This window comes from Paralichthys olivaceus, chromosome 16, assembly GCF_024713975.1.
Source record: "Paralichthys olivaceus isolate ysfri-2021 chromosome 16, ASM2471397v2, whole genome shotgun sequence".
Classification (NCBI taxonomy): domain Eukaryota; kingdom Metazoa; phylum Chordata; class Actinopteri; order Pleuronectiformes; family Paralichthyidae; genus Paralichthys; species Paralichthys olivaceus.
The window spans coordinates 17,818,820-17,830,993 of NC_091108.1; the positions used below are offsets into that span (position 1 = coordinate 17,818,820).

Here is a 12,174-nt window from a genome sequence, read left to right on the forward strand (position 1 = left end):
TACATGAAAACATTCAAGTCATTCAAAATGCCTGACATAATTATATGATTGAAAAGATTAGATGTGTTGTCACGTGTGTACTAAATATATATCAGAGATGCACTGTGGAGAGGTCTTGATAGGAAGTGGTTGAAAATAAACAACTCTCTGATTTCTCTTTACAGATGAGGCTGTTTTCTTGATACTAAGGTCCAGTGTGTAAGATTTAGGTGCAAGGATCTATTGGCAGAAATTTAATGTAGAATAATTCTCATGATGTTTTCACTTGTTCATTTCATCTAAATTGTATGAATTGTAGTTTTCTTTACCTCAGAAAAGACCCTTTATATTTAAATACTTTATATTTACATGGAGGGGACCCTCTCTACGGAGGCCGCCACGTTTTTTACATTAGTCCAGACTCACAAACTAAAACCTTTTGAGTTTTCATGACAACTGAAGCTTCCACAGGTTCTTTTTCATGTTTGGAAGGAGAGGGTGAGGTGAGGGGTGTTCCGCTGCAACATGCAATTTCAATACTAGATATCACAAAATTCTACACACTGTACCTTTAAAGGTTCAGTGTGTAGAATTTACTGACCTAGAGATGAGGTTACATGTTGCAGCTGGACACTCCTCATCTCACCCTCCACTTCCAAACATGTAAGAGAACCTGAGGTGAACATCAGTTGTCATGAAAACTCAAAAGGTTTTAGTTTGACCAGTTTGGACGACAGTAAAAAACATGGTGGCCTCTGTAGAGAGAACCCCTCGATGTAAATATAACATTTTTAGATATAAAGGGCCTTTTCTGGGGTAAATAAAACTACAATTCATACAATTTAGATGAAACACACAAGTGAAAACATCACTAGGATTATTTTATATTCAATTCCTCCGTAAAATCCCTTTCACCTAAATCTTACACACTGGACCTTTAAGAGATGCAGGATTTTGAAAACGCCAAGAACGTATTTTCACATAACAAAAACTCATTTCATTTTTAAAAGTAAAATAAACAGCCAGTGATCTGTCAGTAATAAACCTCTTCTCCCTAAAGCGAAACCTGCTCTCTAAGTCCATTCCCCCCCCAAAGGGATTCAATTAATAATTCTGATAAAAACAGTGAAAATATTGAAGGAAATGCTGGATTTCACACCAAAATGTACTGGGTTCCTCCCTGACTCACACACAGCCTTCCGCCAAGTTTCATGGAAATCAGTTTGGTCATTTTGTGTAATATTGTAAATATACAATCATTGCAACCATTGGCAGAAATAGAGGTAATAAAAACTATTCTACATCTTGAAATTTTCATTTGTGTTTCTGTAATGGCATGACAGCATAAACAACACATGAGAGGAAGAATTAAATATGTACAACTCTGATTATGATGGGTTCATGAGGACACTTCAAATATGTATCCCAGACTCACAAATCACAAACGATACACCGTCCAAAACAGAGTGGAAATTGTTTAATTACAACGATGACAAAAATAGGTGATTCATAACTTCAATATGATATTTCATCTGAAACACCCAGGTCCTGTCAATCTTCCCCAGCTTCCGCTTTATTTGGCACCACAGGGGGCTCCGGGCTCTCCCCCATGTCTGGATAGACAACTGAGCAGAGCTTTTGGCACAGAAGAGTCATTTTACCTGGAAACAGGTTTGAGAACAGGGAAATCATTTTTTATATGAGGAGATAATGGTTCTGTATCAAACAGGGACATTTTATGAGTACAGAGAAAATATTTTTCAGGCCCACTTGCATTAATATAGTATCCTTTGTTTTTTTCATTTTTGGGTCTGTTTCAGAAACATTAACATGCCCACTCGCTCTGTAGATCACTGATCACACTCCAAATTCTGTGAAGATCTCTGCTGTGTTCTTACAAAGGATCCTGGGACATTTTTTGGGAATCTTTACAAGGGCCCTAGCCAGAGAAACCCCAGATAAAGTCTGGAACCTGTCACTCGGACATTTGTGTTCTCATATGCAGCCCCTCAGGAGAATGTCAGGGGGTTCTCCAGAGTTCAGTGCATGTCTGAAAGAAGCTGATGACATGACAGTTAAACTGTATGGACATTACTAATGAGTCAAATCCAGTGATCACAGGCCAACGCTGGAGTGCGGAGGCAGGACAATACTCTGGCAGGGGTTAAATTAAATGTACAACATGGTTTAATACAACATTTGTGGGAATACACTCTGAAGCAGAACTGCAGTGTCATAACCAAGTCACAAAATACCATCATGATGCTGCCTTACCAATAATAGTATCAAAACACTGTGGCTTGTTTTCCCAGTAGACTCCCAAGAAATACACAGGGATCCCAGTCATCATGATGGCCAGGCCAATACCACAGACCAGAGGCTCAGAGTAGAGAGAGAAGACCAGCAGGAAGGCCCAGAACAGCAGGTAGATCACCGGCCAGACAAGGCTCACCTAGAAGAGGAGGAGGAGAGAGAGAGAGCAATCAAACATTTATTCATCACTTTGTCTCAGATTCAAATTCAGTCAAATCAGATGTCAAGTTAAACTGGTTTCTGTAGAGACACCAGGCTTAACATTGCACTCTGATGAAAAATGTGGTTTCCGTGACATATTTTCCATCCTCTGTCGGTGCAGCCTGCATGTCAACATTGACCCATAAGCAAAATGTTTTCCCAGATCAGGTTTGACCAAAATGAATAATCTTACACCCCGTTCACACTTGGTATTACCAGCCGTCCTGAGTGATCCCATCACAAGTGCAGGTCACTCAGATCACATTTGGAGTCTGGGACACATGCCAATGTAAATGCATCTTGGGCCTCATATGACGGACAAATTACTCAGCTGGCGACATCTGACCCGCTATAGTTTTCACAATCATTTTTAATCTTCTCAGCACCCACATGTTTGTTGCAGCAACATCAACACAACAATTTCTTTTTTTTCCCGAATGGGTAAAATCTTTCTTCATAGCAGATCTACAGTTCATTGCTTCATTCTGCCCCTTCTGACTTCACCCGCTCCCTTTCTCTTAACACACAAGCACAGTGTCAGACATATCTGTAAACTCTGACTGTGTTCAAACATCATTTTGTCTTTGAACACTGATGATGTAAATGGTTATTTGCAAATAGAATAGAATCTGACAACAAGTGGTTGATTGTATAATTGTATGAATTAGCAGGTGTTCCCCACAGAGTGCTTGGTGGTTGTAGTCCTCATGAAAATGTTTTGTTGCCACTATGCCAGATTTAACCTTTCGCAAAAGAGTTGTCAAAAGCCTTTACCTTGATGGGTCGATACATGTCAGGCTGTTTGATGCGCAGCACGATCTGCCCAGCAACAGTGACGCCATAGAAGAGGTAGTTGATGAAGCCCACGTAGTTTATGAGGGTGTAAATGTCGCTGGTGCACAACATCATCAGAGACGAGACCGACTGAATGTGGTGAGAGGGGTTCATATTGTTATTTGGGGCCAGGACAGAGGGCAAAGGTCACAAAATGTAGTTTTGCGTTGAGCCGCTGCAGCAGGACTCACAGTGAACACTAAGGCTGGAATAGGAGTGAAGCGTGTGACATGAATCATGGCCAGCAGACGTGGGAGATGGCCTTCCCTCGCTCCTGCAAAGAACAGCCTGGGAGACAGAACCAAAGACAATTAAATCCTGAGAGCAGAGCCAGATGGTGCTCGTGTAGCGTGTGCTCTCCCAAGCTGAGGGAACAGCTCAGGTACGACAGAAACACCAGTGCAGAAATTTTAAAAAACTGTAAATACTCACTTGTTTTGGTGTGAAACAGGCATAACAAGTCATTATCAAACCCTTATGATAAAGGAATATACTATAGGCTTGATATTTCACAGTTTGAAAATAAATAAAAAGCACAAATGAAACCAAATCTATAGAACTTGAAAATAAACACATTTTTAAACTTAAAGATATATAATGTGTATGGATAAATGAGCATATTTTCTTCTTTTTTGTCAAATTAAAGTTTTAATAACAGCAAATAAAACAGATACTAAAACAGTATGTCTGTGAGAGGCTCATATCACCTGATTTTGAGTTGCAAAACAATGTCAGTACAGTTCTACTTTCTAGATACAAACTAGTGTGTTGTCATGATGCACAAATCTCTTCAATGTATTATTTCATCTTTTGAAGGACTTAAAAAGCCCAATTATAAGTGAAACCAGGTCAACAAATGCAGCAAAACTGAACATCTGTTCCCTGTAACCACTTCAGTCCTGTGATCAATAATAAAACACTGCAGTTCACATGAAACTCCCATTGACAGTCATTTCAGAGTTTCAGCCGCTCATATGGAACCAAAGGAGAAATTTAATAAAACATACTGGGTGATTAAACCCCTCAGCAGAACTGCATTACCACAAAAATCCCATAACGAGAAACAATTTCCCTCACAGCCACTTTCCCTATAATCTGAAATCCAGTTTGTGACCCAAGGGATTACACTGCTGAAGCATTGTACTCCAGTTTAGCTCATTGTTCCAAACCTGCTCAACAAGTTTCTCCGTGTGCATCTAAACTATATCAGCGTTGGAATGAGCCCACAAAGAAGCGCAGTGGTCACAGAAGCTGAAACGAGAAGACAGATAGGACAGGGGGGGGGGGACAAACTGACCGCGATGACGTGAAGAGCGAGCCGTTGACTCCCCCGAAGGTGGAGAGTGCCACGGAGATGGGCATGATCCATGACATCACTCCTAGCAATTTGTCTCCAAATGTCTGGGAGAAACATTAGTAGAGAGAGAGAAGGGGAGGAGGATAAAATACATTTCCAGACCAAGAGTTACAGGCGTTATGCTAATATGAGCATGCACCAGATCAGTGTGGTTACTACTGCTAGGCAACGCAGATGATTCAAAACTCAGTAACTTAGAAATGGTCTATTTTTCTCACCACTGCTACAGCATTAGAGGCCAGCAGCTCCTGGGGGCTCAATGCTGTGACGTACGCCACGTTGGCAAAGACATAAACAAACGTGACCACAGGGATAGAGATGAAGATGGCACGAGGGAGATTCCTGAGGGGAACACACAGGGGAATGGTTCATGCACCATGAACCTCATGAACCTCTCACTTCTGAGACAGAAACAAACCTTTGATTCAACATGTGAAACATAATTGGAAAGAATTTGATAAATAGATGAATGGAGTTTTGATACGATGAAACACAAGTTTAAGTGTTAAAACCTAAACTCTTAATATTCAACTACATTATATTTAGTGCAAACAAATAAAACTTAGTGATATAAGAAGCAAGGCAGCGTTATAGAAGTGCTTGTGTTACCTGTATGGGTCGACCAGCTCCTCTGTGACATAGTTGAGGAAGTTCCAGCCTCCATATGCAAACGAGCCTTGCAGGAAGGACAGAGCTATCAGACCGACATCATAGTCACGGAAGGTCTCAAAGGCATGGACTGGCTCCAACCAGTAATAGTGACCTGTCAATCAAAAAAACAAGAGAGTCACTGACTTGACACTTCGACTTGATGTGAACTGCTTTGCACCACCACAATCTGAGCAGCAGAGGGCACCAAACAACACCCAATGTTTGTTGTACAGTTCATTTGCATAAAGTGCTTGCTTTGGTTTTATCCTCACAGAATCAGGTTTCAGTAAATTAAATAATGCATTGTTAAAGATCTCATTTCTGTCAACACTTATGCAAACATCCTGCTGCAGACTGCAATTGAAATATTTTAAAACCATATTTTTATTAAACATCATTTTTAAACCATTTTAGAATTCAGACCACTAAATATTCTAGAACTGTTACATAGGCTTCAAACAATAAGCAATGCCAGATTTGGACAGAGTCAAATCTCTGTACAAGACATATTAATTAAACTACACTTCCATCCTCTGTCCCAGTGGGATTGATGGGGCTAAGTGAGTGTGCTGCTGGGCCTGGCAGTGTGTGTGTGTGTGTGTGTGTGTGTGTGTGTGTGTGTGTGTGTGTGTGTGTGTGTGTGTGTGTGTGTGTGTGTGTGTGTGTGTGTATCATGAGTGGAGTGAAGTGGTACGAGGGACTGTAATCTCTTTCATGTCGGGATCATAAATCCTGTGAAAGCCACAAGGGGAGTAAAATGTGATGGTAGCTGGAGCGTGGCTGCTTCAAAAAATGTTTTTCCCTCTTTTTTCCCCATCATCATTTCTCAAGAGTTTTCTCCAATGTGGAATCAGGATAATAAGGAGGAATGATGTTTAGATGCTTAACAAGAAATAAGATGAAATAAATGACATTTATTATTATATGCAAGATGACTTCACCTCTTATTCAAGGAAATATTTTGAAGAGAACATTCAAACAAAGTTTTGCTTCGTTATGAAAAAACAAGACAAAAAAAGAGAAAAAAATAAACTACTCCCCTCAGACTAAATCCACTCTACATTTTTTAAAAACACATCATCAATGCAACATTACGTCTGAAACACTACCAGTTCTTGAGCGCCTACAACAGAAGTTTGGAAACACAGCTGACCTATTATAGCTCTAAAATGCTGTTTTAAAATGAAAAGGTATTAGTATGGATGTAGATAATAGAGCGACATGGACATCGACGTAGAAAATGTGACATCAAGCAAAACAAAAGAAAGGAAACAGATGTTCAAAGAGACAACAAAGAGGGAGGAACAGTACCTTTGCAAATTTGGACAACACCCATGATGATGATGAGGCCCAGGGCCAGGAGCTTGCCAGTGGTGAAGACGTCTTGTACACATGTGGCCCAGCGCACACTGTGGCAGTTCACCCAGGTCAAAAACACTGAGGACAGCAAGATACAACATGACATTATGTTCTGAGTCTGATATTTGTTTCATCTACTTTTCTACTTCTTCCATTTACTAATGTTCAGTATGTATCAGAATTTTTAGTCTGTAGCACCCCCACATAACAATGACCCTTAGATAAAGTGCAATAAAAAAGGTTAAAAGTTAGAAGTATGCAGAGATTTCCAGAAAACTTTAAAGAAAGTCAAGTTCCTGATTCAGAAAAGAAAAACTGTAGGCTTTAAAATAATGTACCACGAAAATGAAAATATTGGGAAATTAAGAATATAAACAGATTCATGTTTACGAGCATGTTTGTCTCAAAACATCAAATGAATGCAAAACAAGATGAGTTATGTCCCTTAATGACAAATCTTAAGAAAAAAGTGATTTGTGACGAGAGGATCTGATCTCATTTGAAAATGAACGTGCTCAGTTCTGTCACACTAAAGAAATGTGTTTTGCCCTAGATATTTAACATACTTTAAGACATGTTTATATGTTAGTCTAATAAATGGACTCACTCATTTGAAGCTTTTTAGATCAACTAATCTTGAAGATCAGACACAGAAATGTCAAACGGATCAGAAAGCTTGTAATAAGAAGAAAAACGCAAACCAGTGTCCAGATTATGCATCGTACAAAGATCAAATGTGAAGGATTTGGAAACTTCTCACTCAAAGTGTGCTGAACATTTCAAAGCAAGGTGGCACCAGGCCAATATTTGTGTTGTGACTATTTCTTTAAAATCCCTCTGGAATCTACCACAAATATTGCTTTGGATGTTAGATTGTACTTTGTACATACAACACAGCAGAGTTTTCACCAGCTCTTTCACGGCCCATAATGCAGCTCTTATTTGTGTGACCTTCGCTGGCTTACATATTTAGCCGAATTCATTTTGTTTCAAACTGCAAAATCTGTTTCAAAATCTCAAGTTCAAGCCAAATTATGTGTTACTTTTCTTAGCCTCAGCAAAACTCCTCCACAAACACAAGACAGCTTTTAACACAGCTTAGGTTTGTGGTGAGTGCTGCTCAATCTGCTCAATCTTAAACCTGTAACCAGACTCGAGCTGTTTTTTATTAAATAACAGTAACAATAGCTCCAAACTACAATGACACTCAGAGCAAATACTTCTGACATGGCCCAAGCCGAGACCTAAATATCCGCCCCTTAAATGTGCCAGATTGTTTTCATCAAGATCAATGATGTTTCATGGGAAATTGGCGAAAACATCTCTCACAATATTAAAGACAATGATAAAATAATTCAATAATCCTGCTAACATCCAACCAAGTTACCAACCAACAGACAAGGGTGAAAACTTAAAAACTGCCTCAACCAACAGCAGTTCGATCTTGCGTTGTATTCATCACTCACAGAGGCAGACTGCAGCCAGCAGACGGAGGCCGCTCTCTGGGGGGAAGCAGGAGGGGAAGAGAGGCTGCATGATGTAGTTGGAGAAGGTGAGAGCAATCACAGCCTGGTTACTGGGGTAAATAACTAACACCGCAATCCACAGACGCAGAAACCTGAGAGTAAACACAATGAGTTGGGGTTAATGGGACATGGAAACACTTCTGTCACACACCAGTAAGCAAATACAACTGCAAGCACACCCCACAAACAAGCACAGCATTGTGTAAGACAATAACTGCCCTTGTTATTGAACATGTAATGGAAAACAAAAGGGTTTTAAGCATATCAGCTTAGTACATGACAGAAGTGCACTGGAGCATTGTTGTTACAGACAAGAGAAATGAGTGGATCTGGGTCAATGATGTAACTAGATGCTTTAATGATATGGTGAGCATGAAGGGTGGGAATGTGACAGAAGTTTACAGTAAAACTCTCATGAATTACAATAGGCTGGCTAAATCCTTGCAATCTTATAAATCACTCAGCATTGCACATAGTTCCCTTTAAGACCTTTCCTATCTTAGAAAGAATACTAAACCATGTACATCAAACTTCATAAACACAGTGCTGGACTGAAGTGACGAGAAATCAGCAGGGCCTGTGCCTGAAACGTATTCCTGGGAGGATGAATATTAAGTTTATGCGAGCGTTAACTGGTGTGACGACATTCTCGTCTTCTGATTCCACTTAATTATTTAAACCATCAACTTTTTTACAGATTCAAAAGCTGATTTGTCACGTTTTTTTTTCTCTTTATCGTTTCCAGAAGAGAGGGCATTATCAACTTTATTGTGATGTACAGGAATGCTTTTTATGTGTGTGTGAGATTTGGTGCGGCTTGATTGAATTTCAGGAGACTGCTGGAGGTGATGTTCCCACCTGTCCTATTTGTTGGTTGGTTTACATGTTTGTTTTTAGCGAGAAAACATTACAAACAAGTTGATGGATTACCACGAAACTTGGTGGAAGGATGCAGTATGTGTCAGGGAAGAACACATTGAAATTTGGTGTGGATCTGGATCAGGAGGCAGATCCAAGAACTTTTTTGTTCACCACTTTCTTTAACATTGTGACATTTTCACTGGACAACCTGGTGCAGCTTGATTTAATGGGAGGATTGCTGGGCCTTAGTGGAGGACTTTATTGTTAAGTACTTTGTTCCTGTGTTGTAGTGTTATAATAAAATAAGAATAGCTTCTGAGGCAGATAAATGACGATCCCAGTTAAAGTATAAGCTATACGATGCAGTTATTTCTTCAGCGTGTCCCATTGTCATATCTTTACTGCAGCTATGCTAAAAGTCATCTAAACCAATTTGTGGATATAATATAATAAAGTATTATTAGACAGAGTTTCTTCTCACCCAGCCAGTCCTCCAAATATGTCTTTGACATAGGAGTAGTCTCCCCCAGACTTGGGGATGGTCACACCTAATTCGGCATAGCAGAGAGCACCAATAGCCGTGATGACTCCAGTGGAGACCCACACGATCAGGGCCACGCCCACTGAGCTGGCATTCTCCAGGACGCCCTTAGGACTCACAAAGATCCCCGATCCAATGATGTTTCCTGGGTGAGCCAAACAGACAGAAACAGATAAAGAACAAGCTAGTAAAATACAGATGCTCTGGAGATTGGTCAAAAACAGCATTTCATCTCACACAAACAATATTGTGAGCTCCATCCAACATTATTTATGAAGACAATCAGAAGATGTGTATTGTGTTCATGATACGCTCATCAAGAGTGGGAGAAAAACAGGAAAATAATCATAAGACTACTGAGGCTGGACGTAGACTATAAAAGGAAAGCTGCCATTCTCAGTCCCATGATGAAACATATCCTGTGATTCATGTTTTCATCTGAAAACATTGTTCTTTGAAAAACAACACACAACTTTACTTTGTCTGGTTCGAGCAGCTCCACAACAGCAACAACACATCTCCCTCAAATTCTTCCTCTGAATGATGTTTCAACTTCTTAGCTTTTAACTCGCTCGTCATGAAACTGAAAACACTCCCTCTGTCAGGATATGGTCTTGTGAAAACTGCATATTATGCACTTCAATTCTACACAGGATTGTTCACTTCATCCAAGATCATTTGTTCTCGTAATTCATCGAGATTTGTCTGCATGTTTCCAGCTGCACTGGTGCTAATGCTGATGAATTTGGCCTTAAAAAAAGAATCCATTATTCCATCCATCACAATGGGAGCCAACACAAAAATGTGTGTACAGCCGTTTCTTCTCAGTGATGCAGCACCACCCTTAACCACTGCTTGTGATGGTGATGGAAATTGCAGCCTCAACAATGTTGGACACCCATTAGTGGGATTGCTTTTTATTGACTCTAATTTCTTTACGTGTAGGAGGTGGGCAGGGACTGAGGAGGATTCATGACTGCCAATATTTGCCTGGAAACATGATGGCGTCTACAAAAGAGTGCATGCAATCACATCAGCAAATGACGGAAAGAACGAGGAGGAATAAAAAGCCGATAGGGGAGAGATTTCAGTCCGTACCACTTAGGCTGCAGTACAAACAACTAATTTACAGCCCGATTCAGCTGCATTTTCTTTAACATGAACAAAAAGACAGTTTTAAAACATCATGAAAATGATTCTGTGTGTATCAAAATGGCAAGGACACTTGGGCTGTGTCTCAGTTCAGGGGCTGCATCCTCCAGAGGACATGGCTTACCCCACTCACAGAGGACACCTCCTTTGTGCACCGCCTAGACCACTGAAGGACGTGGCCCTTGAATTGAGACAGAGCTTTGAATCATGAATGTTCATCGGTGACACCTGAGCTCTTCATACAATGACTTGTCAAAATCTCTGCTCAGAGAGAAGTTTATTACTCTAAATAAAACACACTGACAAAATCCAGCTTTCAAAAATGTAATGACTTCCACATCAAACCCATATGATTTTTCTGGGTTTTTAAGATGCAATAACTGAAACAGTTCCTCATGATGTGTTTGTTGTTGACAGGAGCGTCTTAGGTTTAAGAGGAGAAAAGCAGATTTCACCACAATAAATAAAACCATAAATAATTATGAGATTAGGTGAATTAAATAATCAAGTGCTGACATATAGATCAAAAATGAAATGGGGTCTTAATTCAAATTGTCTTTTTTAGAATAAAGTTGAACAGTACAGTTCATATATTGATGGACTTACCCACTATGATGCCACAGGCGCTGACCAGGCCGATCTGTTTCTTCAGAGCCACCCCGGAGCTTCCACCTGCGTCATTGCCCTCATCACAAGGAGACCCGGGCGGCTCCGGGTGAGCTGCTGCTCCTCCACCTCCACCTCCACCACCACCACCTTCTCCTCCGCTGCTGCTGCTCCTTTTCCTCGGATCCTCGCTCATCCTGTCCGCTGTGTCCCCCCCTCTGTGCTTCAGGTGACCGGGGCAGCGCCTCCTCCTCTCCTGTAACCTACCGAGACATGTGCCATTGTTGACAGAACAAAACAAGAAACAGCGACAGAGAAGCTAAAACTAGCATCAATAACAGACACGACGAGCTGCCCTGGCAGACTTTCAACACAACACAATGATATCACAACTGTTCAACTGTGAACTCACTGGTTAAACAGATTGAGTGTTTACCCACCGACGCTTCTTTCCAATTAACTCATCACCGGCAGGAGCCTCGTGCGCTTTGTTTCCCTGAACGGAACTTTATTGATGATTGGTTCTGAGCAGACCGGCGCGCCTCCTGAGCAGCAGCTGTAGCTCGGTGGAAGGAGAAGCTCGCTGTTATGTGACGGTGGGTTTCATGTTGGCCATGATGTGAACCAGATAACAAAAGAGCCACCAGCTGACCGGCCATATAGAGAAAGGATGGTTGTTTTCCACCAATCAGCGTAGCACGCCTATGGGCCCCGCCCCCTGTAGTGAGTGGGAGACGTCTCTTTCATTGATAAATTAAAGATACACGTTGTGTGGAAGAGCAGGTCCATTCACA

The 12,174-nt window shown here is 40.8% G+C and overlaps 1 protein-coding gene across 1 annotated transcript; it reads right to left on the reverse strand.

Annotated features, from left to right (window-relative positions):
- Positions 1–1,441: 1,441 nt before the first annotated feature.
- On the reverse strand, positions 1,442–12,036 carry slc7a8b (solute carrier family 7 member 8b). Its single transcript, XM_020113566.2, has 12 exons — positions 11,821–12,036; positions 11,381–11,643; positions 9,563–9,767; positions 8,161–8,312; positions 6,647–6,772; positions 5,294–5,447; positions 4,903–5,026; positions 4,625–4,728; positions 3,519–3,615; positions 3,268–3,417; positions 2,254–2,431; positions 1,442–1,640 (listed from the first exon to the last, which is right to left on the reverse strand). Exons 2-12 carry the CDS (start codon positions 11,574–11,576, stop codon positions 1,531–1,533), a joined length of 1,596 nt encoding a protein of 531 aa, XP_019969125.2. The 5' UTR covers positions 11,577–11,643; positions 11,821–12,036; the 3' UTR covers positions 1,442–1,530.
- Positions 12,037–12,174: the final 138 nt, after the last annotated feature.